This window comes from Amblyomma mixtum, chromosome 5, assembly GCF_055824585.1.
Source record: "Amblyomma mixtum isolate Tamu chromosome 5, ASM5582458v1, whole genome shotgun sequence".
NCBI classification, from domain to species: Eukaryota; Metazoa; Arthropoda; class Arachnida; order Ixodida; family Ixodidae; genus Amblyomma; species Amblyomma mixtum.
Genome location: NC_143016.1, coordinates 187,583,213 through 187,609,871, shown reverse-complemented (window position 1 = coordinate 187,609,871; position 26,659 = coordinate 187,583,213). Strand labels below are relative to the sequence as shown.

At 49.5% G+C, this 26,659-nt stretch overlaps 1 protein-coding gene across 2 annotated transcripts in view; it reads left to right on the top strand.

The window, feature by feature from the left end:
* The window catches only part of LOC149345160 (glycerol kinase 5), a 178,668-nt gene that overhangs the window by 105,002 nt on the left and 47,007 nt on the right, over positions 1-26,659 (top strand). For both annotated transcript variants that reach the window (XM_089546470.1, XM_089546469.1), the window contains exons 6-10: positions 6,456-6,545; positions 9,788-9,829; positions 11,884-12,021; positions 12,085-12,158; positions 25,659-25,719. In XM_089546470.1, the coding sequence (XP_089402596.1) occupies positions 6,456-6,545; positions 9,788-9,829; positions 11,884-12,021; positions 12,085-12,158; positions 25,659-25,719 (405 nt within the window). The remainder of the gene's footprint in view (positions 1-6,455; positions 6,546-9,787; positions 9,830-11,883; positions 12,022-12,084; positions 12,159-25,658; positions 25,720-26,659) is intronic.

The following is a 26,659-nucleotide window of genomic DNA, read 5'->3' as shown; positions in this document are numbered from 1 at the left end:
ACTTTTTGAGAATTTCGCGATAGTCGAGGATTCAAATCTATATAGGCTGTAGGTAAAGCATGCTAAGTTTTTGCACTACCACTTAAAATAGTGACGTAATCTACGATTATATTTTACACTTCTCCTCAAAGCAACAAGGAGTGCGGGGAAGTTTAGTGTGATGTCACGGAAGGTATGGTTTCAAATTACTGCTGCCGTCAGCCACGCCCTGCCGTGCCTCGTTGGACGGTTCCAAACAACGTTCGGCGGGCTTTGTGACTTCGGTTCCGTTGGTTTTTTTCCTTCAAAGCAGGCGTTTATGCGTTGGAAATGTACGGATACTTTCGATGACGTCATCATGCGTCCCCTACTTAGCGTTGTGCACTGCGGAGGAGCTTGAAGGCCGTCGCAATTTTAATTGATGGTTACGTCACCGTTTCAAATGCTAGGTCAATAGGACTTCACATACTTTACCTGGAAGTTTCACACATTCGACCCTTTTAAGCTCGTCGTTTTCTAAAACCTATGCAGTTGCCCTTTAAGGATCCCCTACTGGTAGAAATTATTCCGGAGCCCATCCCTACTGCACCTGTTTCTCTTTTTTTCTTTCCCTCCCACCTTCCTCCCTCTCTTACGGCGCGGTTCAGGTGTACATGAAGAAGTGAGACATACTGCGCCATTTCCTTTCCTCAGAAACCACCATCACAACATTGTTGGGTCCTCGCGCTAATATTTCGTCTATTTTTGGGAAATGACGCAAAGAAAAGGAAGGCATTCTCAATCGGTACTAAAATGACTATAGACACCCAGTTTTATTGCGTGTTTTCTCTTTTCAAATGACGCCATATATATTAGAATACATGGATCACCGTGTGGTATTCGCCTACTGCCACTAAATAATTTAGAAAATAATTTTTTTTCCCATGCTGTTTCAGCTTAATCAGCCGAATGATGCCTTTGACGTGAGTTCAACATTAGGTCACGTGAGGCACGGGAAAACTAATACAAACGCTGATACGTTATTTCGACTCACTGTAGCACTTATATCAGCCAACTTCAAGACCTATAATTACTACGAACGACGTATGAGCAGTTATATTGCCGTTTTATAGCACCTCACGCGACCTAATTTTCACTACACGTCACAGACATCGTTATGTTTGTGAAACCGAAACAGGGTCAGGAAGAAATTCAAACATAAATTATTTATTATGTGTTGGTGAATACCACGTGGTGGTCCATGTACACCTACGTCTAACACATTGTTTGAAAGAAGAAAGCACGCAAGCAAAAGTTTGGTGTCTAAGTATACTTTACTGAGTTAAAACAGTCCTAACATTTTGATTAAAGATTTGCGCAAATATGTTAAAGGGAGGAGTTATAACTCAAGATCTCACATAAACCTGACGTACAAGTGTTTGGAATTGGCGGCAGTACATTACAGAAGCGTCAATTAGGCTTCTTCCCAGGCACCAGACCTCCTGTAAGTTTGCTGTCGCATATACTGGGTGCCATTTTCGCACTTCCCAGCGCAGACAGCTACGGGTGGGTAAGTCTATGCGATAGGTCATCTCATTTTGTCGGAAAACAACACGTACGCCGGGATGCAAAAAAAGTGGGGCTGAACCGGGCCTCGAACCGGTTAGGAACGGTTCCTTTGAATCGTTCCGGTTCGGGTTCAGTTCCAAGATGGCGAAAAAAATATATGTTCGGTTCCGGTTCCGGGCGAAAATTCGGGTTCGGTTCCGGTTTCGGGTTCAGTTCCGGTTCGACACCCTGGTGGCTACCGTGGTAGGTGCTTTCCATGTGAAGAACGCAGAGGGTGGCTTTTTGGTTATGTATTTCAAGCGGCGATAATCGACGCAGATCTGGAGTGTACCGTCCTCCTTTTTCACCATAACCTATGGCCCCCAGGGGCTCTTCGACGGCTGGACGGCATCGTTCAGAATCATTTCTTCCACTTGATCCCAGATGGCTTAGCGTTCTCGCGGCGGCACACGGTAGGGCTTTTGCGGAGAGGCCGGGCGTGTCCGTCACGTACAATGCGGTGCTTGGAAATCATCGTTTGTCGGACCTTCTACGTCGATGAAAAACACTCGCTGTAACTTCAAAGAATGCGGACCTGGTCTTGTCTGTTTCCAGGGTAGTGCTGGCTTGGTATCGAAGATAGGTTTTGGGTCTTGATTAATAGACTCTTCTGCGGATTGGTCGAGGAGGGCGAAGACGTCTCGAATGTTTCCTAGTCTTTCCAGAGAAACAATCGGCGTGCCTTTGTTGGGATGTCGGTATTCTTCGCTGAAGTTCGCCACCCGCACCCTAGTTTCTCCATTCTGAAAATGGGCGATGCCTCTTGCGATGCCGAGTCCTGGGTCCAGGAGCAACTATTTCCCTCGATGATGCTTTCGACAGCCGATATCTCCTGCACCCATAAGGACGGTTTGTGTCCTCGTCGAGGTTGGCTTTTTGTGCAGTGTCGGCGTAATGGTTGCGGCGAGGTTGGTGGAGGATCTTCGTCGTTACGCCGGTAAGCATCTTCACCTCAAAATGATGCTGACATCAGTTTCCCTTACTGGGGCTACGAGATCTTCATTGAAAATGCGCTGCGTAGCTGCGGCCCGGCGACGCAAGCGTGTGGTGGACGACGATGGGGAGTGGGAGAGGCGGATTGACGACACGTACTACTCTCCCCTGCCTGCGCAAGTAGTCGTCGATTTCCCGTGTAGCTGCCCCCGGCGTGGTCGTGGGGCGTTGGTAGCAAAACGTGGTGATCGGTGAGTCTGTACGGGCAATGACGAAGGCTGTGCCCGAAACAACCGCAATGGAAGCACTGTGCGAGGTCGTCGGGAGTCCTGCACTCATTGAATATCCTACGGCCGGCGCGTTGCTCCTACGGTGGATGGGGGCTAGGGAGCTAGAGGGCGTCGTTTTGCAGAGCTGGTTCCCGTCGAAGAGGGCTTGGTGGGTCTCGTCGGGGCGCAGGACTGCGTAGTGCGGCGGTGTAGATCCTAGCTTCAGCTTCCGTTTGGAGTCGTCGCTGACGGGGAACCAAGCGCATGTTACACTTCTTCGCGGACGATGTCCGGAAGCTGGTGTTTGGTGGAAAAAAAGGCACCATTCGGCGCAGCTCTTCCCAAACAATCTCGGGTATTGGCTGCCGCAAGTTCTCCCCGCTTGTAGGTGTATCAGCTGAGTCTTGCCTGGAGCACTTGAAGAGGTCGGTTGTATTGACGGCTCCGGGAGTGGGTCTTCTCTACGGTATAAGCATCGTCTACGAATACCGCAATTATTTTTGGAGGATTTAATATCAGGTCGGTGAAGAGCTGCTTCTTTACGCCACGCATCAGAAAGGTGACCTTCTTTCCTTCAGTCATCTCAGGGTCGGCGCGCCAGAAAAGGCGCTATCCTCGGCGTATGCGAGGACGCTTTTATTTGGGCTCTGGATGCGCGTCTCAAGCACCAATTCGGCACTTTCCTTGCGGCGGGTTCTCAGTGTTCTGGAACTCTCCGTCCCCTCCAAACTTACGGAGTGTGCAGCGGGGGAAGGTTGGCATGATTAATTATACCTTCGGCGTCAATCAACCATCTGGTCTCCTCCACAATATCTTGACAAACTTGCCTAATAAAGGTGTACTTGACCGAAAGTTTACTTCGGCTAATTTTGCGCTCGATATAATGTGCTTGTTATCAACAATATTTATTTTTAATATTAAGCTGTGAAGCATGTAATATTATAATTATTTGGAAGCGTTGAAAAACTTCTGTCGCAGACGACGCAGTCCCCTTGAGGTACTGCGGAACAACGAGCAAGCCGGCCGGAAATGACGCACCATTAAGACGCCCGCATCGCCGGCTTGCCGGTTTTCTGCGTTCTCATGTGAGTGAGCGCCCCTTGTAGGCCCTTTTTTTGGCGCGTGTCTGGCTGTTTTCGCCGCGAAGGTCCATGGTCTCCGAGGAAAATCAACTGCTGGCATCATGTCAGTGCGGGACTGCGGAAAGGAATGTGAGGAAGGCGGAAATCACCATTGCACCCTTTCAGCTACTGCCCTTTAAAGCTGATCTCGAAGGCTGGTGTCAACTTTCTGGAGTTCAGGTTTTAACGTTAATTCCCTGTCTCTCTCTTTTTTTTTTAAAAAAAAAAGATAACATTGGTGGGCGATTGACGCTTCTCCCTCACGCTGACCCCTTTTGAGGGCAGGGTTTTATCAATATACCTATCTCGGTTTACATCATTAGAGCACGTATACGTGTTTCTGGTCCGATCGGCAAAGCATGCCATGTACCGATGGGGCTGTATATAAATTGTGAGAAGGCTCCGAAGCGTCTCTAATCGGGAGAACAAAGTTGACGGGGTAGCGCTGTTCACAAGATAGCTTATCCGGTTCAGAAGCTAAAGTGGACGGTTTTGCTTATCGGTTTTGCTTATGCCCTTTTGACGTGACGTTGTTTACACCAGGCAGAGGTCTAAGGAGAGGTCTGCTTCGTGTGAAAAAGAATCAACATGCACGCGTTTATTGCAGGTGCAGCTCTACCCGATGCACAATAATGCCATCGTGCACCGCTAGTGTTGCTGCCGCGAAGGCACGCAGGCCGGGCTGAGAATCGTGGAAGGCCTCATGTGCGTGAGCTGAATTTCTTACAGCCTGAGGCCGTTCTTGCTCGAGGTCGAATACAAGAAGCTTCAGCGTTACCATCCGGCGCGTTCCCGCGACTCAGTGACCTGAACGCATACGTTATTTTAATGGTAATATTTTCAAAGGAAGACAACACGCAATTTTAATTATATGTTCTGCATATTGTTACTCAGTCGATACAGATACACTGCCTACCGGCAATCTGCGCGGTGAGCATATGGTCGACTGAGGTCCGGCAACCAGGTCGTTGTGCCCAGCTGTGTGGTCGAAAAGATGAGAAAAACTTTCCGGCCCTGCAGTGCACGGGCGTTAAGTGCTTCTAGGTAAATACAGTAATGAACGGAGCGCATAAGTCTTTATTCATTTGTAACTGCTATATATTTTCCAACGCACAGTGGCTTGCCCGGCCGAGGCGCGCAAAGATGAAGCAGCCCACCATCGTCGCCGCATTGATGCCACGGTCCTCGAAGAGAAAAATATATATTTATTTTGTAACACAAATTTTGCTGCTGGTATATTCTTTCTCTCTACACTACGCTTAGTTCTCTGGAGGTCTCTTTTTTAACATCCATCTGTTTTTATTGATTTACCTCGCGTTCATTGCACCTGCTCCAAATTCCTACGCACAGGCAGCAATACCTATCCACGGGGGAGAAAAATGAGAAGGGAAAGGAGAAAGCAGGTCATTTTTTTGTATCAAGACAATAACCATATTGAACGTACAGCACAGCGCACATGTGCTGCTGGCACGTGTGCCCGTTCAAAAATGCCAACTTGATGGTACAAGCACTTTTTCTACTTGGCCTCCATTTGAATATGCCTCCTTCCTTCGCGGTGTCTGAACTTTGCGCAAGCTTTAATCGAATACTGCCAGGAAAACAACGCTCACTAGCATCGCGGTAAGGCCATCTTCGCTGAGGCCGCGCGAGGAGTTTTCCACTCTACTGCAGCAAATAAAACATATTTAGTAATTTTTCAGGGTGTTTCATCCCATTTAAAATGCGTGTTATGTGATTTTAATATTTTTTTTTCATATATAGTAAGTATTTATTGAGCAAAGTGGTGCACGCCCCACCGGTACCGGTGATTTGCACGAGCCGCATCGAGCAGACGCTCGACCTCCCGTCTGCACCTCCCGTCTCAAACACGCATCACTTCCGGCAGGCGGTAAAGGCGCTCGTTTTTCCAGTTTGAATATTGAAGACTGATTTTTGCTTTTCGTTCGCACCTTAACTGCTTGAAACTGCTACGTAATGTTTTGTGGGTAACATAATCCGGGGGGTGTCTATTAACAAATCAACCTTTTTTCGGTTTGAGAAATTTCTGTCAAGAAGGCCTTTAACGCGAGGCGTTCGGTGCGACTGCCGCTGCGGCTGCAATCCGAACCGAAATTTATTTATTTATTCAGGTTACCTCACAGGCTGCAAGCGTTGGAGTATTGTGTGAGGGGAGGATTACATAAATAGGGGTAATAATAGGAGCATGAATGACATGATTATACAATGTTGATTGACTGTTAGTACTCATTAAACAGTAATAACATCATTGCACAATTCTAACTGACTATCAGTACTCATCATAAAACAAAACAATAAGAACATCATTATACAATAGTTATGACGCGTCAGTAATTAGAAAAATGGCTGTTATTTTGGTCCTAAATGTTCTTTCGAAAGGAAGCGTCACTGGAGGAATGAAGCCAGTGGTCGTGCTTTACCTTCGGGGACTTGTGTTTCTACATTGTGGTTAGTTAATTTCCTTAAATGACATCGAGCAGTGCCACTGCAAGTGTTGCTGACTTCACGGAACAACTAGGCCTGACGCGACTGTGTGGCGCATGCGCAGGTGATGAGGATGGGCGCCCGCTTCCTGTACTACCTGACCCGCAAGGACCGCTACCTGGCCGCCAGCGTGCTGCGCTTCGAGTCCGGCCTGGTGAGGGGTTTCCGACGGAGATGCTTGTGTACCAAGGCCGGCCCACGCCGACTTTTACGACCGCAGCTCTCGTGCACGACGGGCCTTATTATCTAGCTGCCCCAGATTCGTTCCGTATGGGCCGGCCTTGACGCGTTGGCGTACCGCTTTGTCCGACCTGGGGCTCTTGTTTATTGACGTGCCCTTCTTGCGTTTACTGTGCAGTATTCTTGGTCAAATGCTTAGGGGAATCCCCCAAGGTGGAGTAGATTTGTAATAAGGGAGCAATTACTCATTGACATTCACCCGAGCGCGGCCACACGGCTACAAGGGAAACCTATGCAGCTTTCTCACAAAACTCGTAGTCAAAGAAAAATTCGTCCTGGTCCGGGGTTCGAACCTAGGACCACCGCTTCACCGGAGGAGTGAAGCGACTGACTTTCTCAGAAGCGACTGCTCGTTTCTGAAAAAGCTGTATAGCTTTCCTTTGTAGCCGTATGGCTGTGCTTGGGTGGATGTCAATGAGTAATCACTCCCTTATTACTGTGCGGTATTAGAGAACTCACGTCAAAGGGGTCGTGGTCGTGGCGAGTTGCTGTGCGAATTCTAAACCAAGTCTTCGTTTTCAGCAGGCAACAAAACTGCCCGTGGGTGATAAAGCGGCATTCGATGGCTTCTGTCCTTGCGTATACGACGGTTAACTGAAAGGAAACGTGTTTTTTCTCTGAATCCAAATTTTAACAGGCAGAAGGTTAGTGTGCACAGAAAGGAAGCCACCAGTCATAAAAACCAAAGAAAGCGGGGGAGGGGGGGATGTTTGTTTAATTTCTAGTGTTAGTTAATGGGAAATTATTTGTCTTATCTCCTTGTGGCTGAAAATGACTGATAAGAAAATAGAAGAAAAACAACCACGCGCCGCCGTAGGGACCCGAACCCATCATCATCATCAGCAGCAGCCTGACTACGCCCACTGCAGGTCAACGGCCTCTCCCATGTCTCTCCAATTAACCTTGCACTTCGCCAGTTGCGGCCACCGTATTTCCGCAAATTTTCTATTCTTCCATGACTCGAACCCATGACCTCCGAATTTCGCGTCCGGTGCTCTACCAACTGAACTGAAGCTGCGGCTGTCCAATCATCTACATTGGGGAGTATTTATGTTGCGTGTAAACATAACTTTGAGAGTGCTCATCTGCGCCGCCCTCATCCATACTGGCAGACGTAGTGCGTGCTGTATTGCCGCCAGAGTCACTTGGAACGTGATCGAGCGGTGATAGTGGAAGTTGTGCGAAAGCCCTCTTATGCTAACTATGGCATCAAGGCTACCAGAACTAAGGCCCTCGTTAAGCTGTTAAGCAGACGATTGTGTAGGTGAATGAGGGAGTTCGTTATGTCATACCTGTTAAGGAAGCCAATAGTCACCAAGAAACCAATGGAAACTAAGGAAAGCATCGGGGAATTTTGTTTTAGATGTGAACAAAATATTTTCAGATAATCATATTATCGATGAACTAATAGACTGTTGATGGCTTGTGTATTCTACCTGGCTGTCACGCGCTTAGCTATTGCTCACTCCTCAGGAGGGATGCGACAAATCCAGAAAGCGCAGTGGTCGCTACATTGTATGGAAACAAAAGAGAGGTAGAAGTATTTAGCAGATACTTTACACAGAAGAACGTTTTAAAACTTAAAAAGGAGCTAAGGCACGGTGTCTCCGTCGCAATGCTGAAAAAACATCGTGGCAAAATTATGTGTGATGCATAAACAGCTCAAGCGCATAAAAAAATTGTGGGAGCATGGTTGCAAACTTAACTGCAGCTACTCCTCGTTCACAGTTCATCTTCTATAAGATTTCGCTGCAGTTCCGGGTTCTTCACAGTGCACGCATTCATTTTAGGAATAAAAGACGTAGACAAAAACTCAAACTTCCCTCAAGTAACAACGCTAATAAACCGTACAATACCTTAATTACCCTCCAAGAAATCAATAGACTACACTTTGCACGTAAAAAAACTGCTCCAGGGCCTGACGAAATACACTATGAAATGCTGGCCCATCTTTGTGGGTCTGCTGCAGAGGCATTTTCGAAATTTTTAAGCAGAATATTGATACTGCGAAAAATACCTGATGCTGGGAAAAACGCTATTATTATACCCTTTCTTAAACCCAGGAAGGCAGCAATCTCTCTTTGTAGCTATAGACCTGTAGTCCTTACTAGTTGTCTTGGCAAGTATTTTGAAAGTGTCCTGAATATCGGATTAACTTTTCACCTTGAATCCCATAAACTTCTCGACATATTTCAGTGCAGCTTTAAAAAATGATCGCCGACAACCGCACATCTGGTTCGCCTTAAAATACTCTACGGCAAGAATTTGCGCGCAGACAGCACTGTCCTGCCATCTTCTTCAGTATTGAGAAAGCATGCCACAGAAACTGGAGGCTCGGGGATTCTCCGCGACTTGGGAAATCTTGGCATCCGTTGCAGGATGTTTGAATTGCACGAACGGCTTCCCTTTCACGTACGCCTAGGCTCAACCCTCTCGAGGCACTTAGTTAACGGAACGAGGTAATTCAGGAGTGTTTGTTGTGAAAATGAATTACACACCTAAAATAATCCAAGAAACCATTATGTGCTCAGTCCATGTTGACGATTTCTGATAGCGCGCGCGTCCTTAAACGTATGAGCATGGGAGGCTCGAGCACATTTGCCAATAAATAAACTAGGCGTAGGCAGACTGAAATGGGCTCGAGTTTTCCCCGCAGAAAACACTGGCCTTTATTTTAACGCTCAAAGGAGGCTTACAGACTGACCACACCGTAAACCTAATTACCAGTAACGAATGAGCACAAATTTATAGGCATACCGATTGGGAAAAAAATCACATTCTTACCTCACCTAAACACCCTCAAAAAGAAAACTTCTCGATCCGTGAACATACATCGAGAATTCCCATCTTGCTGGAGGCTGTCACTAGTGCCAATACATAAAAAGGAAGCTTGAGCGACGTGTCTAACTATAGACAAATTTCTCTGCTGTCATCTCTGGCTAAGGTTTCCGAACGTGTTCTTCATACCTGTTTGCTCTTCTTTTTAAGAATATGCTAAACAGTGAGCAGCATGGCTTTTTACCTGGATGGGTACCCACGGGTAGTTGTCGAAGCACTCAGGTGGAAACTGGGGGCCCTATCTGCTCTCAGAAAGCCGTCATTGGGCGGATCGGCGGTCGACCCTTCATTAACCCGTCGCTGTTCTCCTCTGCGCAGGTGGTGATGAGGCTTCTCTGGGTGCTGCAGAACATACCCGGGGTGAGCACAGACGCTTCCGTTTCGAGCCAGAGGCGTGCCCCCATTGGGGCGTCACCGCTGCTTATCGAGATTTTCCTGAGCGCGTTGCGTTTCTCTTCTCTCTGGCCTTTCCGAGGAACGACGATCGGCAGCGCGATGTGCAGTAGCTGAAAACTGCCAAGGAGAGCGTCACTCTCATTGATATTTGAGAACGTCATCTGGAGGGGCTCTTTCCCTCTAAAAAGGCAGTGTCAGGCGCCTGAATACAGCGTTCACTTGCACCTCGTCTTGTCAATTGACTGCTATAATAGTAATAAAAAACTCTCGGTGATGTACCCTCAGGATTTATTGGACTACCAGTCAGACTACCAGTCAGATTGGACTACCAATCTGTAATATTGGCGGATAGGAGCAGAACGCAATTGACGCCACAGAAGAACAGTTCTCAACAGATTATTCCGCTGCCGGTTTCGGCCCAGACTGACCGCTTTGTAGTCCCATCTCTCGCGATTAATCTTAGACATTTCGTTTGGCGTGCGCAGGGCGCTTGTGTACGCGATCAGTATGCGGGTATTAGGGAGTTTTAAATAAGGGGACCGTATCGAGTAGCGGCATAAGGCATTAGCGGGGCACCAGTGTGCATGCTGAGGGCAGTGACCCGAAGAGCGTCATTGTTGTGCGCATTCGTACTGCTGCTCCGTTATTCCCCTGTCCCCCTAACTGACATGGTCCCCTATTCTGAAACTCCCTAATGAATAAACATGGGCAGTGAGTAACTATACAATCACACCTTGCGTGCTTACGAAACGGGCCCGTTGCATCCCTCCTGCCCGCTTCGTGCTAAATACAACGCAGACACTGAATTCTTGGTAGCGTTTCAAAATTGGGGTCGCTTTTAAGTTTCACATGCTCATTCATACAGCAGGGTAAACAAGGGACAAATAACCCTTGTTTTTTAGATGAGCTGGGTGTTTTCAAGCCCGTGTACGTGGCTCAACTTTGTAACGGCATCCGGCTTAGCAGTTCTCTAGCGTTGCGTCAGCTTTACATTTTGCTCTAATTATTTTCAGCACTTTGCAGTTAATTAGCTCTGTGAATAGTTTTTTCGGCCCAGTGATGACGCCAGAGTGTGTTACGTGCCTCCGGCACTGCGCTTGCCACGTTTGACTAAAAGTGCCTGTGACAAGACGTACGGTGTTAGGTCGTACCAATATTCCCAATTTTCTGCTCGAGCTCACTGTCTACGCCCAACTAAAATTTCTGAAGGACGCAGAGACCACCACAATGTCTTATCTGCAAAAATTGCTTATCTGGCTTTTTCGAAGTATCATGTTGAAGGTAAACTGACTACACCTCCACTGAAATTTTGTTATCATTTTTTTTCTCTTTCTGCCTATGTTGACGTTTCTACGTCATCAATGAAAGCATTTATTAGTGAGGAAATTTAAGTTAAAATTTTTCCCATCACTGCTTTCACACTTGTGACGTACACACGTAGGAGGACAGATTGCCGCCGTTTTGAAGTGACTGACAGCACGGTGGAAGAAACAGCCGTGACTGACAGTGTAGCACAGCCTCTGGGATCCGCATAGGAAATTCGAGGCACACGCACGCAGTTTACTTGTTAAATCGTGGTGTAGATGGCGGCACCTGCATTTTGTTTTCTGGCCTTTTCTAGCTCATAAAAGCTCTGTTCTCGTTGAGAGCTGCCTCTTTATTGTTAGAATGCCGTAGTTTGTCCGTACGGATAAAACATCACTTTGTCCTTGCCGACCCATTAAGACGCCTCTTTTTATAATCCAGGGTTTGACGGAATCCCGTCTGGTCAGGTAGCGGCATAGTAGAATGTAAACTTGGATCACTGACCACGTCAAGAAGGGGGTTAGTTGATGTTTCGGAACCGCTACGGGTTCCTAACCCCCCGTCAACTAACCCCCTTTTTGACGTGGTCAGTGACCCAAGTTTACATTCTACGCCTCTTTATGGGTGTTAGGGATACCAGTTCCTGCTCCAACTGATGCGCTCGCAGTGAACGTTGAATAAACGGGTGCTCGTATTCCGTCTGGCTCCTGCAGCTTCTGGAGGGCGCCCGCGAGGGCCGCGTCCTCATGGGCACCGTGGACAGCTTCCTTCTGTGGCGGCTGACTGGGGGCCGCGTGCACGCTACCGACCCGTCCTGCGCTTGCATCACGGGACTCTACGACCCCTTCACGGTGGGAGCTACAAGTGTACCCCCTCGCTGTTCAGTCTCTCACTTCGGGTGCATATTTTTACAGATGGAGTGGTCCACCCTCCTTACAGACCTCCTGGGCATCCCCATATCCATGCTGCCCAAGGTATTCGACACCAGGTATGTCCTTGCTCCAGTCGGCTCCTTCATCGTCCACAATTCAGCTGTGCGCTTTAGAACGTCGCGAGTAGGTGCTTGAACTCTTCTCGCAGCGTTATTTGTGCTGATCGCGAGGGAAAAACTGCTTTATGCCCGCCATTAAAAAATAATTTTCGCTCCGTCGATGACTTCCATTCGTTTGAGACAGGTTCCCGTGCAACCCTTATGCGCTTATAGGAAGTGTGTTAACCTGTTTTAAAATAGTTTTGTTTATCGAGTCTTAGCGTTCCGGAATGACCCAGCCTATGAGGGACGCCGTAGTGAAGGACGCCGGAAATTTCGACCACTTGGTGTTCTTTTAACGTGCACTGACATCGCACACTACACGGGTCTAAATTCCGCCTCCAGCGAAATTCGACCACCGCGGCCGGGACCGAACCCGTGTCTTTCGGCTCAACAGCCGAGCACCATAGCCAATAATCCACCGCGGCGGCCTGTTTTAAGGTAGTTTTAATGCCTGTATCATTTACACATGAGCTTCAAATGGAAAACATTTGATTTCTCGACTTGTGGATTGGAAGTCAGGTCACCTGTACTGGCTTTTATGAGCGGAGTTGCAGGGAGCAGATCATGTCTTGCAGTTCTGCACATTTTAAACTCGCTAAAAGGAGCATAGCTCTTTCATGTTTCGCAAATACTCTTGGGAAAACACGGTCACACTCTATCGTTGAGAGACTTCTCAAGCAAGTGGCGCTTCTCGAAGATAGCAGAGTTTCCGAAAGAAATTCTTGTTTCCGTTGTTAAGAACATTCACCAGAAGCGCGGACAGGAGGCGCGCTTGAGCGATGAAAATAGAGCCGCACAGGTAACTGGACTCGCATTACACTAAACGAGAAATGGAGCCTAGCTGTAATGCGTCACATTCATAAGCTGTCACATAATGCCAAGATTGGCCACCGTGTTGATGTAAGCATTGCTTTCTAAGCCCCTAAGAAGTTGTCTACACATTGAAACTGATTGGTCCAGTTATGAAGGAGAACCCACGAAACACAGAAAGAGCTAATAGACGTCTAAAAAGTCTTTAAAAAAATCTGGACATCTAAAATAAGAAAGGGTACTTATCTGGGCTAGTCGGTGCATTTCGCAGGAAAAGGCAGAGCGCAAAATAGACAGCACTAAAGAAGCGGACAGACACAAGCACTGACTTACGACAGATGATTTTATTGGTAAGATGGCACAATAAATAGGAGAACCTAAGCACGATCAATACGTGGCATTGCATCGCTGATTGAGTGCGTCAACAAAACAGAAAGAAGGAAGGAGGCAAAACCAGTACTAGTCACTTAGACGCTGAGAGAATCAATTTCTTTTTGAGGGAGCGCCATCGGAACACACGTCGGAGGCCCAAATTGAGTGTAAGAGCATGTTCGCCGTACGTAGCGATGGGGGTGAGATTTGCGGCTTGGAGCGGTGGGCCTGTACGGCGAGAAGGGGATGATGTAAGGCTTCAGGGGAGGACGCTCACCTGTGCTCCGGTGTCGACGAGGAAACGGAGGCCCGAGATGTGGTCGCGGATGAAGAATAAGCGGCTGGTCTCGGTAGTGGCACCACTTGCCGCTTCTAGTGGTGTCATGGGAAGTTTCGCTGGAAGCGACAGGGAAGGATACACCGACGCGCTGCTTCACCAAAGGTACGATGATACCAGCACTCGCTGCCTTGAAGAGATGGGGTAGCACTGCATCGGCGAGGTGAGGCCTGGCGACGGGAAGGCGAGAGAGAGCAGGAAGTCGACAGTGCGGCGATTTGGTCGGAGAGACGTGTGATCTGGGCGTGGGAGTCATCACGGAGGCTCTGAAGGTCCACGCAGGAGGGAAGAGATGATGGCGGGGTTGGAGACTGCGAGACTGCGCCAACAGAAATTGCGGAGTAGGAAACGTCCATGACGGAGTCCGCCAGCTCAGCAACCTTCTCCAAAGACAACCCCTGGGCGGGCACAAACACCATGCGGATCGACGACGGCAAGCGCTGAAGGAAAAACTAACGAAGGTAGGTTTGGTCATCAAGGAGCTGCTGGAGCCGCCACAGCAACTGTGTAGGCTTGCGGTCCCCCATTTCTTCGGAGGAGATGAGCTACTGCAGGCGGCGATGTTCCGAGACGGCTGTTCGCTTGTTGTGCTCAGCAGCCAACGTTCCAAACGGGGCCGAGGCGGGCAGAGTTATCAGGAGGTCGCGGACTTCGGCGGCAATCTCAGGTGGTAGCGACGCAGCGACGTTATGAAACTTCTGCGACTGGCTGGTGATGCGGCCAACAGTGAACTAATTGTTGACCTGAGCGAGCTCGGGGTTCTACCAGCGGAAAAATTTGTGTCCGTGTATATGCTTGGGGGCGGGAATGTTCTCTCAACGCCAAAATTAGTGTTTCTGTATATGCTCGGGGATCAGTGTGTTCTACCAGCGCCAAAATTATTGTTCCTGTATATGCACCGGGACCAGAGTGTTCTACCAGCGCCAAAATTACTACTCCTGTGTATGCTCGGGGTGGGAGTGTTCTACCAGCGCGAAAATTACTCTTCCTGTAATGCTTGAGGACCAGGGTGTTCTAGCAGCGCCAAAATTAGTGTTCCTGTATATGCTCGGGGATCAGTGTGTTCTACCAGCGCCAAAATTATTGTTCCTGTATATGCACCGGGACCAGAGTGTTCTACCAGCGCCAAAATTAGTACTCCTGTGTATGCTCGGAGGTGGGAGTGTTCCACCAGCGCGAAAATTACTCTTCCTGTAATGCTTGAGGACCAGGGTGTTCTAGCAGCGCCAAGATTATTGTTCTTTTGTATACTTGGGAGCGGGAGTGTTCTGCCAGTGCCAAAATTATTGTTCCTGTATATGCTCGAGGGCGGGAGTGTTTTTCCACTGCTAAAATTAGTGTTCATTTATGTTATAGGGGCGATGACTGTTCTCCAAGCTCCAAAATTAGTGTTCCTGTTATGCTCGTTGCTCAGAGTGTTCGACCAGCGCCATAATTAGTGTTCCCGTATACGCCCGGAAACAGTGTTCTACCAGCACTAAAATTTGTGTTTCTGTATATTCCAGGGGCCCAGAGTGTTCTACCAGCGCTGAAATTAGTGTTTCTGTATATGCTTGGGGACCAGAGCCAAAATTATTTTTCCTGTATATGCTCTGGGACCGCAGTGTCGTACTAACGCCAAAAGTAGTGCTTCTGTATATGCTGGGGGGCGGGAGAGTTCTGCCAGTGCTAAAATTGGTGTTCTTGTATATTCCAGGGGCTCAGAGTGTTCTACCAGCGCTGAAATTAGTGTTTCTCTATATGCTTGGGGACCAGAGTGTTCTACCAGCACCAAAATTATTTTTCCTGTATATGCTCTGGGACCGCAGTGTCGTACTAACGCCAAAAGTAGTGTTCCTGTATATGCTGGGGGGCGCGAGAGTTCTGCCAGTGCTAAAATTGGTCAACACTTGTTGTTGGGCTAGTTGGTAATACATACTTCTGAAGGAACCAGCGCACAAAACACAACGGACAAGAAAAAGGCGGTACACGACGGACAGCGCTCCTGTCCTTCGTGTACCGCCTTTTTCTTGTCCGTTGTGTTTTGTGCGCTGGTTCCATCAGAAGTAAAATTGGTGTTCCTGTATATTCCAGGGGCCCAGAGTGTTCTACCAGCGCTGAAATTAGTGTTTCTCTATATGCTTGGGGACCAGAGTGTTCTGCCAGCACCAAAATTATTTTTCCTGTATATGCTCTGGGACCGCAGTGTCGTACTAACGCCAAAAGTAGTGCTCCTGTATATGCTGGGGGGGGGGGGGAGGGAAGGGGGGAGAGTTCTGCCAGTGCTAAAATTGGTGTTCCTGTATATTCCCGGGGCCCAGAGTGTTCTACCAGCGCTGAAATTAGTGTTTCTCTATATGCTTGGGGACCAGAGTGTTCTACCAGCACCAAAATTATTTTTCCTGTATATGCTTGGGGACCGGAGTGTCGTAATATCATAATCTGAACGAACAAACGTAGCGTTTAAAACAGGACACAGAAAGATGAGGACAGGACGGGGCTACAACTTACAACTGAATGAAATCGATAAACGAAAGACGAAATATCGCCAAAAGTAGTGCTCCTCTATATGCTTGGGGGCGGGAGAGTTCTGCCAGTGCTAAAATTGGTGCTCCTGTATATTTTAGGTGCCCAGAGTGTTCTACCAGCGCGAAAATTAGTGTTCCTGTATATGCTTATGACCACAGTGTTCTACCAGTGCCGGAACTAGTGTTTTTGTCTATGATGGGGGCGGGAGTGTTCTGTTAGCGCCAAAATTAGTGTTCCTGTATATGCTCGGGGGTGGGAGTGGTTTGCCAGCGCTAAAATTAGTGTTCCTGCATATTCTAGGGGCCCCGAGTGTTCTGCCAACGCCAAAATTAGTGTTCCTGTAATGCTCGGAGACCACAGTGTTCTACCAGCACCAAATTATTGTTTCTGTATATGCTCGCGGACGACAGTGTTCTGTCACTCTGTGGACACGGTGCAGCCAGACATCTCGTTTATCTGGACGGTGCCGGTATTTTCGCTGTAAACTTGGAAAATCACGTGAAGCCACAGTACTCGAGAGCTTACCTTGAAGTCTGAGAAGTGTCGCTTCGCCTACGAGTATCTTTGACCGCATCGTCTGGAAGCACGGAGCTCACCTTGACCCGCACTACAAGTCGCGATCACGCGATTCCCGCACCCGACAAGCAGTCATCTGATTTTGGGAGTGTGGGCCTGTTACCGTCGAAATTTGGAAAGCTGCGCACGCATTGTCGTCCCATTGGCACTTTTGAAAGAAACCTACTTTTCTTTCTGATGGGAAGCACCACAAGTTGTGGAAATATGGGGAGATCAGCCTTCTACCCCCGCACTTCCAAACCGCGTACGAAGCGTTCCCGCTCGCTAAACGCGGAGGGGTTCGCGCTCGAGGGAACACAGGGAGGGAGGACAAACCGTGAACATTCATATGCTATTTATTACACTCGCAATTAATACACCGAGAGCTAGAAAACATTCACGAGGCGTTCCTCGGAAATAGAAGGCTAACGTAAGAAGGGTTTCGGACTTACCGGCTGGGGCAGGGGTACGACTTCGGGCGTAACGGCGGCAAACGTTTGTACGCGCCGATAATGGCGGCCGGGTTTCCCCGTGCGCGCTGCATTCTTTGGGGCAAAGCCATCCCCGAGCATTTGCTGGGGGAGTTGAGGAGAGCGCCCGTTTGCTGCACTCGCTTCGCTGCCTGGAACCAGAAGTCCAACGGCAAGACGCGACGGGTCCCCGTGCGCCTGCCGCGGAAGCTGACGAGAGCGTGCGGCTGCAACCGCTCGTGACGCTGGCCGGATCCCGAAGGGACTCTCAACGGCTCTGCGGAGCTGCGCGTAGACTTCGAGGTGGCGCTCCCGTCGCTGCTTCCGCTTACCCCAAGAGGGAAACTTCCCTCCTCGCCCAGCCGGGACTGCCCTGACGCGCGATGAAGGTGGTCGCCCGCGTCGAACACGAGGCGAAACAGGTTTTCCACAAATTCGAAGCTTTCATGGAGCTTCAGTGCCGCTTGCAAGCTGCACTCCTCGGCCACTTCGATGAAGACGCTGTAACCGAAGTCCACACTGATGCATGCAGCTGATGCACGCAGTACTCGTTCAAAACAGGCACGTGCCCGAACGTGCTTACGCTTGTGCAAGCCCGTGCCTTTCAAATTCCGAAGCCATTATTCGAAGACCGAGGACTGTCTTGCGGTCCTCTGCCCTGCAATGAGCTTTCATTCTTACCTGTGTGAAAGCCGTTCGAGGTTGTCAGCGAAAATCACGTGTGGTGCTTGCTTCCCAATGAAAGAGCGGTCGGGCGGTCTCGCTAGCACGGAGGTTACAACACTGGACAGCATGTACTCCGGTACATGCTGTCCCTACGACTACTACTCCCTATGATGCACCGCCGACGATATGAAGTTACCAGATTTTTCCTTTATTCCTGAAATATCCTTGTCGGAGACGAAAAGGGCGACAAGATGCGGCGCCATTCGACACGCGATTTCCCCGGCCAAGGACTCTTGTACATGTGTGTGCGCGAGTATGTGCGTTTGTGAGTGTGTGTGCGCGAGCCGGCCAAGCGGCAGGCGCCCGAAAGGGGATCCCGCGGTCCTTCCCCCGCGACCGTCCCTGAACCGGGCGGCGGGCTGTGAGGTCGGGCAGCGCGGATGCCCGTAGCCGTTTTCCGGTCGGAGAGGTGGGAGCGGCGGCGGAAGAGGGAGAAAGGGGGATTCGGCCCATCATCGAAAGACAGTGGTTTTGTGAGACGCTGAGCGGAAAGGCCGCGCTTCGAATCTCTCTGTAAAGTTTTCTTGTCTTACCGTTCGGCCAAGTAAACCAGTTAAGTTTTACCGGAGTTTCTTCTTTGTGGACGAAACTAACGAACGCGTACGTAGAGCACGTACTCTCTCTCGTACAAAACAATCCTTCTGCGCAATTGCTCTCCGGGAGTTATCATCACGTCTAGGGGAATAGTGTTTAGGGCGGAGCTTACGCAAGTTCTCCTGCGGTGGAGTCGCACAAGCCACTGAAGAACAATCATACCGTCCAATGGCCTTAGAAAGCTCTTGAACAAGACCGTCGTGGACATGCTTGCAATGTACGTCGCCTCCGAAGACAAGACCTGATGCCATCCAGCCCTACGGGGTATTTGCCTACAACACCGTTCACCAGGAAATTACTCCTAGAACCCCATTCCAGATCGTGTTCAGCAGAAAAACTACGATCACGCTTGACACCATGCTGCAGAATGTCACCACCGAAGACAACCAAGATGTCAGGGCATACCTACAACGGGCATGATCCTGAACTGAAGACCGCACCGACGCCGGCGCTGGGATATACGACGGCGCTGCATGGAATGCAAGTTCGGTGACAGTACGAGTATGGTCGGCTATTCGCCGACGATGATTAGGTGAAAAAATTGGCAGTGACTTAGCTCTGGTTAAGCCTGGATATACAAGCGAAAAGCTGCAGTTATGCTTTGTTTGACGTCATGGCTGTCGCAGTTCGCGCAGAATGCACTCGGAGCACCACGATAACGGTGGAGGCAAGCGCGTTATACAGCTCTCCTTCCGCATGCGCAGTAACTGTGGTAAACACGCGGCTGCAAGTAGCGTCATACGAGGAAGCCGAGCGCGCGCCGATGCACACTCGTCAAACACGCGCAGAGCGCGCGAACGATGGCGAAGGTTGAGCGGCAGAGCCGCGTTCGGTGGCGGCTCCGCCGACCACCTGCACCTCTCCAGTGACGTCACGCGGCGAACTCGCGCATGCGCAGCTGTGGCTAAAATTGATCACGGCGCACGCCAAACCCAGACTAGCCTAGTGAAGCTTTTCGCTTCAAAACTTTCGCGGCACTATTTTGCACCGTAAAGGATCACTCGACGGCTTGGCGGACTACTAGGCCGTTGCTGGAGGAGCAGCAGTAGCGACGCGCCGCGCAAGCCCGGAAGCAGCGCATAGCGTGCCCTTGAAGCGTTATTTCATCTGATAACGTGCGCTACTGCTTACACTTGGTTTTTTTTCGTCTGCCATTATATACCTTTTCGAGCGTCGAGTCAGTGCTTCCTTAAGGCGGGACAGTGCTGTGCATCGTGTGAAACACTGCAGCGCAGCCACCGCGGTGGTGCGTTCGCGTGCGACTGCGCGTAACAGACTACGCGCGTCGGGGTGCTGCAGTGTTAATGTCAAGCTCTTGGTACCGCTTTCATTTCAATCGCTGAAAGATTAATGTTGGGGTGTTGAAACTGCGAGTAGTATTTCAAGTGTGCACACCTCAAAGCAATGAAACTCGGTGTTTGCTTCACAATTTGATTTCTGTGGACCTTGCAGGGGTGGCTATCATACGCTTTACCCTAGGACGATTAAGGTGGCGGTTCCACTGCCGCCATCTTGCGAGTAGTTCATATTCTGTCACCAGGCTACGACACTGATCCATCACTGAGAAAGTGTCTACCCGTCTTGCCCCCAGCGACCCGAGACTGGTTTTGGTTGAGATGTTGAGATACGTGTCCGGTCCTTTCTTGACCCGTGCACCTGTGCTGCGTGAGGGTTCTTTTGTTGCTGCGCCTGCCTTCAGAGGATTACAAACGAACCATGGCAAGCCCGGCTGCTAGTCCTCGTCGTGCGTGGGGGGAGGTGTTGGCTGGGGTGGTTCCGCATGCTTCTTTCTCTGCCTGTCCCTTGCCAAAGCCAAAGAGAGTGGGGCGAGCCGGGGCAAAGAGGGTACCGTCTTTGTCCAAACGGCGTCAGAGGTGAGGTGATCCTTGTTCGGGATAAGGATGCCAGCACGGGAACAGAGGACCGTTTCCTTCTCTCTCTTGTTTAGCCTTGGCTAAATAGCCGCAGAAAGCTGTACCGTCGATGTTACTATCTGGAGGGCCTCCTTTGAGGGAATGTGCCGTTTCGTTCTTGAGTTTTACGCGACTACAGACTTTCCTGTTTTCAATGTCGTGACATATATTAGTGGGAGCAAAGAAAAAGAAAAAAATAATGCTGCCCAGCCCGCATCGCAAAAGGCACAACGTCGACACAGTGGAAACTTAGGAGAGTTAGTGATAACTGTCGACATAATTGCACAGAGCAAATTAGTAAGTAAGCGAAAAGAGGAAGCGGACGCCAAAAATAAGGAAGGTGTGAAATAAAGAAAATTAATTATGTTTATGTCCCATGTATATATTTCTAGCGTTTTTTTTTTCAATGAACCTTATAGTTGAAATCGGTGCCTTTCTTGTGTCCTTCCTTCTGCCCTCGTCTTTTGCGCGTTCAATCACTTCGTCACTGTTGATGCATAGTAATATTAGTAGTAGTCGGAACACTCCTGGTCTAGAGTGTAACCTGCTAACTATAGCGCTGAAAAAAAAATATATTTTTTTATCAAATGATATTGCATCTATGATAAGAAAACTATAACAAAGACAGCTATACAATTTAGTCAACGCTCAGCGTATGCCTGTCCAACCTTATAAACTATGGTTGGTAAAGAAAAAGGCAGAGAGAAGTGGGCAATTGTCAATTTCTGTTTACCCTTGAGATGAATCGACATTGCACAAGAGACGTGAAATTGCTATTGAGAGGGTTAGCACCACAGGGTGTCGGAATGTGTTTACCTCAGAAGCAAATATTCGTCGTACATGCGGCGGCACCTTGCAACCAATTCCGATCAACTTCGACGGAATTTTGCCAAGGCTCACAAAAATGCAGTATACAGATGCATACCATTCACGAGGCGGACTCGAGACTTTTTTATAGACATTGTACGAAGAAGAACGGGGGGGGGGGGGGGGCGAGGTGTGCAGGAATGCTGCCAAAAAAAGGGGTCGGCTACAAAGCGATAGTTCTGTAGGCACTTAGGGCGACCCCCTCCCCTCTCTCGTTTGTACCCTCAACTGCGTGCTCTTATTCATTTTAGACGTACGTCTTTCTTGTATCCAGTTTGCATCATTAGGTTGCTTATTCCCTCCAGAATTTTCCATCGCGTGTTGAAATGTATATCTTTCTAACCTTGCGTCGATTTGCCTCGATTTGGTTGGGTCAAAGATTGAAAAAGTGCGCCCGCGTATGTGTGTGTGTATGCGTGCGTGTCCACGCGCGCGTACCTGGAAACTGTAGGAACAGCTGCTATTTTCACACCGTCTATTGTCAGGAAACTGTAGCCTCGTTTACATGAACCCGACTTCGGCGGGTCGAGCCAGGAGATCGAGTTGAGCAAGGTCAGCCCAACTTGACTGCATGTTTACATGAACTCGATTTTAGCGAGTCGCGACCGGTTCAACAGCAGCGGCACCAAGCGTCGAACGGCGCAGCGGGAAAGGGCAGTGGCAGCCGGGAAGATTGCGGCATGCACGGCTGCCTCGCAGGCGCTACGGCGCAAGCGAATAACAGGTTCGCATTTATCACCCCTCCTTCCACTAACCCTACTCAGACCGGTTTACGTGCTGTCTGCTGTTGGGGTCGAGTGAGTCAACCCACCCCCTGCAGCGGAGTTGACTGGACTCGCTCCCTCGACTCCCGGACCCGACTCGTTTACATGAACCCAGTAACCGGTTTTCAGCTCAAATCCTCCACTCAACCCGTCATGTAAACACCGCTTATAACGTGCTTGTAATCATTTTCCGAGAATTCCTTTTCCTGCGGCGCTAGTCTACCCCGCCTGCAGGAGGGGCGCGCAGCAAGGGGAGGGGGCGGTCCTTTGTGCCAGTTCCCGAAAAGGGAACTCAGCACTATAGTCGCACTTCTCAGCACTATAGTCGGTTACAACAAAAGAACGAAGCGGCACACGCAACTCAGACGGAGCTCTCCAGCCAATCACGTCGATTTGTGTGGCTGTGCATGCAGCCAAGTCTGCGAAAGAGAACGAAGGAGTCGGCGCTTTGTCCCCGTGTCGCCGACGGTGGATGTCCTTTGTTCGGGATAAGGCTAAAAGAATAATAACGCAAAAAGAAAGGAAGAGATTTTGCTGCCCCGGCATCCGCCATCGTCTCTAGGAGCACCTGAGCAGGAGCAGGGGAAAAGACAGGGAGAAAGGCGAAGGTACTAGTAGGTGTGGTGCCCCCGTTAATTGTCTCAGCTGCACTGGCCACTAAAGGGGGAGAGGGGGGGGGAGAGGGCTGGGCTGCTCACCTTTCGCATAGATCCACGCGAGAGCGTCTTTTTCGCAAAAGCGCTGAATGCTACAGGTGGGGTCATATTCGGCAACAGACGGTCGTGGCAGCTTCAGTCTCCACTGCTGTCGCGGCGCACCTGTGGAGACCGAACAGAAAACTGTTCGGTCGACGCGCTTGGCTGGGCGGTCTCCTTTGATGGGCATGTGCTGCTTCGTTCTTGAGTTGTACCCGACTTATATACCACATGGATTCATTTCAGCGGTGGAACATGGCGCCCTCTGAACCACGGCATTCGTTTGAAAGAAATGCGAGTCTAGTTCAGGAAAACTGCACCTGCTCCATGGTTAGTGCTGAAATAGTGCAGCTGCAGCCGCCATGGAAGCAGATGATGGTTTGCGGGTTGTGATAAACGGCGGAGACTCAAGTAACTTTCACTCGTCGACAAGCTAGAACGCTGCTCGAGTTCTCCAAAGAAACGGATCGAGGCTGGTTCATGGCAACATGTTATTGTGATGTGCGGTTTGCACATTTCTTCATGAGATACGAGAGGTTGGCTGCCGCTGATGTAGGCTGTAAACAGCTGGCTCCAATTCATTGGCATCGCAAAGGCTAGCGACGACCAGGCCTGCACTCGACCATCCGTTTTGGAAGCAGACAGTGCCAAACTGCGCTCAAAGTGCCGGAACTAGCGGTACACACCCGCCGCACCGCCGCTGCCGCAGAACTTTGCCGAACTGGTGCATTGAGTGCAGGCGAATCGAGCGCTCTCCAACTTCCCCTCCACAGCGCTAGCCGGAACAACGAACAACCGGCAACACGAAGCGAAAGCCTGTCTCTTCCCTTTCCTGTCGCTTTAGCAATGCCAAAGCTGTCCTCGAAAAATAATACGACGCCCAGAATGCGTTTCGTAGCGTCAGGTGAAAAAAATTGGCAGTGGCTTAGCTCTGCTATGCCTGGATATACGTAGCGTCAAGTGATCCGGTGTTTCGGCCGCACGTTTCGCCTTGGCTGCTCGACGGCAAACTGCCAGGCGACAACCTCGGGATCGGAAGAATTTACATTTTCCAGTCTTCTGCGCCGTTTGGCAGCGGCTCGACTCTCCTTAGCTTACCAGAGCTTACATGTTGAGCGCGACCGTCATTTCTCCGCGCACCCTCCTCGCGCATGCGCAATAGCGCGCGGCGCAACTGTCGTAAACACGAGGTCAAGCGTCGGAGAGGAGCGCACGCCGGCGGCGCCGGCAGCGAGGAGCTCGCACCGGCGGACCTGCGCCTCTCGTGACGTCACGCGGTTCTCGCGCTGCGCATAACAGGCGGCGCACACTAGCGCAAAACTCGGCTCTGACCCGCGTAGTGTGGCTTTACTAGCTTTACGCTACAAAACAATCCAGCAAAGCAATATGGCGGAAATCTGCTTGGAAGTTCGACACACACTACATAGGGCAAAATCGAGGGAAACGTGCGAACATCGTAGAGGTATCGTTTCCTCTCGTGAACACCTCCTGATTGTAAATGTTTAGCAGCGCCACACTCGTTATTTTTTTGAACTGAGATTATTTAGTACACGCGCATGTGTGTAGATGGCGCTACTTACTAAATTTATCTACATTTATCGCATGTCGCTGCGTTATTGCTATTATTGTTTGTATTCTGTGGACTTTGTTCTTGGCAATTGTTACAAGTTGATTAAAGGAATGAGAGACCGACATTTTAAGAGTATATTTGCCAGAAAAAAACAAGCCGCGGAACGTTTCAAGAGCTTGTGTCCTTCATGAGGAGAACAAAAAAGGTAGCTAAAATCAACTAGACATTGCGCATTCCCCAAAAGCCGTAGAGTAAAGGCGATGCTTAGCCGCGTAGAGCAAAGTATTAAGTTTCTTCACGCAAAATCTCAAAACTGCCACGCGCTGGTTACCTGAACAATTTTGCATTCCGTTTTTAACTATTTCGAAAAAACGCTAATTTTGATCAGGAATAACTTTTAAACTAAACAAGGCAGACGGATGAAATTTTCAGAATGGAAGGGCGATTAGACGATCTCAAACTGTACAGAAAGGCGTCGCAATGCAATGCATATCCCAAAAGTTATTGCCGATTACATTGTTCTGTTTTCTATGCTTTTCAAACATGTGTGGCTAATAAACTAATCTATACACGTACTTCTAAATGCTTAAATATGTTGATTAGCATCCGATCTCAAAGTATCTCGAAAGATATTTCTCTAGGTGCAAGAGGTTTTTCACAATTTTGCATTTCCTGAGACAAGTTGAGCTCAACTGCCAATTTTCATCTTTGCGTTTTCTTTTACAGTTGAAACAAATTTGCAGCTACCGTTAAACAAAATGCATCTTTTGAAAGCAGAGAAGAGTAGCTTTTCGGAGATATCTGAACCATATTTATGAAGCGAACGAGCGAGGTACAGTCGACGTACAAATATCACCAAAAATGGTTCCCGCTCACCGTCAGAGTGGGACCGCCACCTTAAAGCTGTGCGAGTGACTCCTGTTTGATGATGATGTCCTCAGGCTTAATGGCGGGGGATTGGCCATAGTGCATAGCGGATACAAACGACTCATGTAAAAGGAGTGAAGTATTTGGATAATTTTGGGAGCCGCCTGTTTACGCGTAAATAGCTTTAGATTTCTTCTTCTTTACCACTGGGAAGTAGAAGCTTCACAAATGTATGTCGCCCTCTGGATTGCTTGCTGCATTTCTTGACCTATTGCAAGGACAGTGCAGCGGCGCAGCTGCTGGCAACGCCCTTTGCGAGAACCTTCACGTATATCTGGCTGCCAGTGCTGCAGCTTCGTTTAGTCCGTGTTTTCGCTTGACCGACCTTTCCCGTCTTGTTTTTGCAGCGGAGTCTTTGGCGTGACTGATCCCGAAATCCTGGGTGCCGAGATTCCCATTGCATGCCTGGTGAGTGGTCGCTACGTCAGCAGCATACGCTTCGTATCTGGGCCGGCTGGCAGCGATTCAAGGGGCGGAAGGGGGCACCCAACGAGGAGAATTTTTGAGTGAGGCACATTGTTGACCATAGCGGTGGAAGATAATGAATGTGCGGACGCAGACGCGTGCTTCTGCCCTATAAACAGTAGCGATGCATGGTCTGAAGCGGCATTGAAAATATCAGATTGTATACTGCAGCGTTAATGGTGCTGGAAAATCTCTCGTATCTCGCCGACGGAATAGGGTTGCCTCAAGGCGGCGCAGTGTTGCGGAGAAAGGGAGACCGTACCAGAGGGTTCGGTGCGTTGGCTTCTCCCTTCTTCCGCTTTCCTCGCGCCGTTCTCGCTTCGCCGTGAACGAGCCGGCCCGGCTTTCAAATTGTGATCCAGGGTTCAGCTTAGTGTGTACCGGTCAGGCGACGGGACCACGATGCGAGCTGTATAAGTCGAGTTGGCCTTGAACAGAGAGAATGGCGTGAGGAGGGTCGACGGACGAGCCAAGTGCTGCGAAGTGGTCGTTCGGTATTGTTACATGCCGAGTGCGAGAAGCCAGAGAGCCCGCAGGATCAACGTGGGCTACACCGCTTTAGGCCAAAGCGGAAGGCGCTGGCGCTGTCTCGGGAGCCAGCTTTGCATTCTTCCTCGCTTCGCTAGTGTTCTTTCGGTCGTAGACTCGGCACTTGAGCCGTTATCAAGGATTCTTCCATAGATATTCCGCACGATCCGCTCCAGGTCGCCGAGCAACACACTCATAAAAATGCCTCGCCTTGCAAGACGAACCAATCCTTACTGTGTAGTCGCCTTCCTGTTGGAATAACTGTCATATTCTTGGTAAATGCATCTGCGTTTCTTGCTTGAGAGACACTACGAACTTTCAGACACGCGACGAATTGTGAGAACAGCAAACGCAT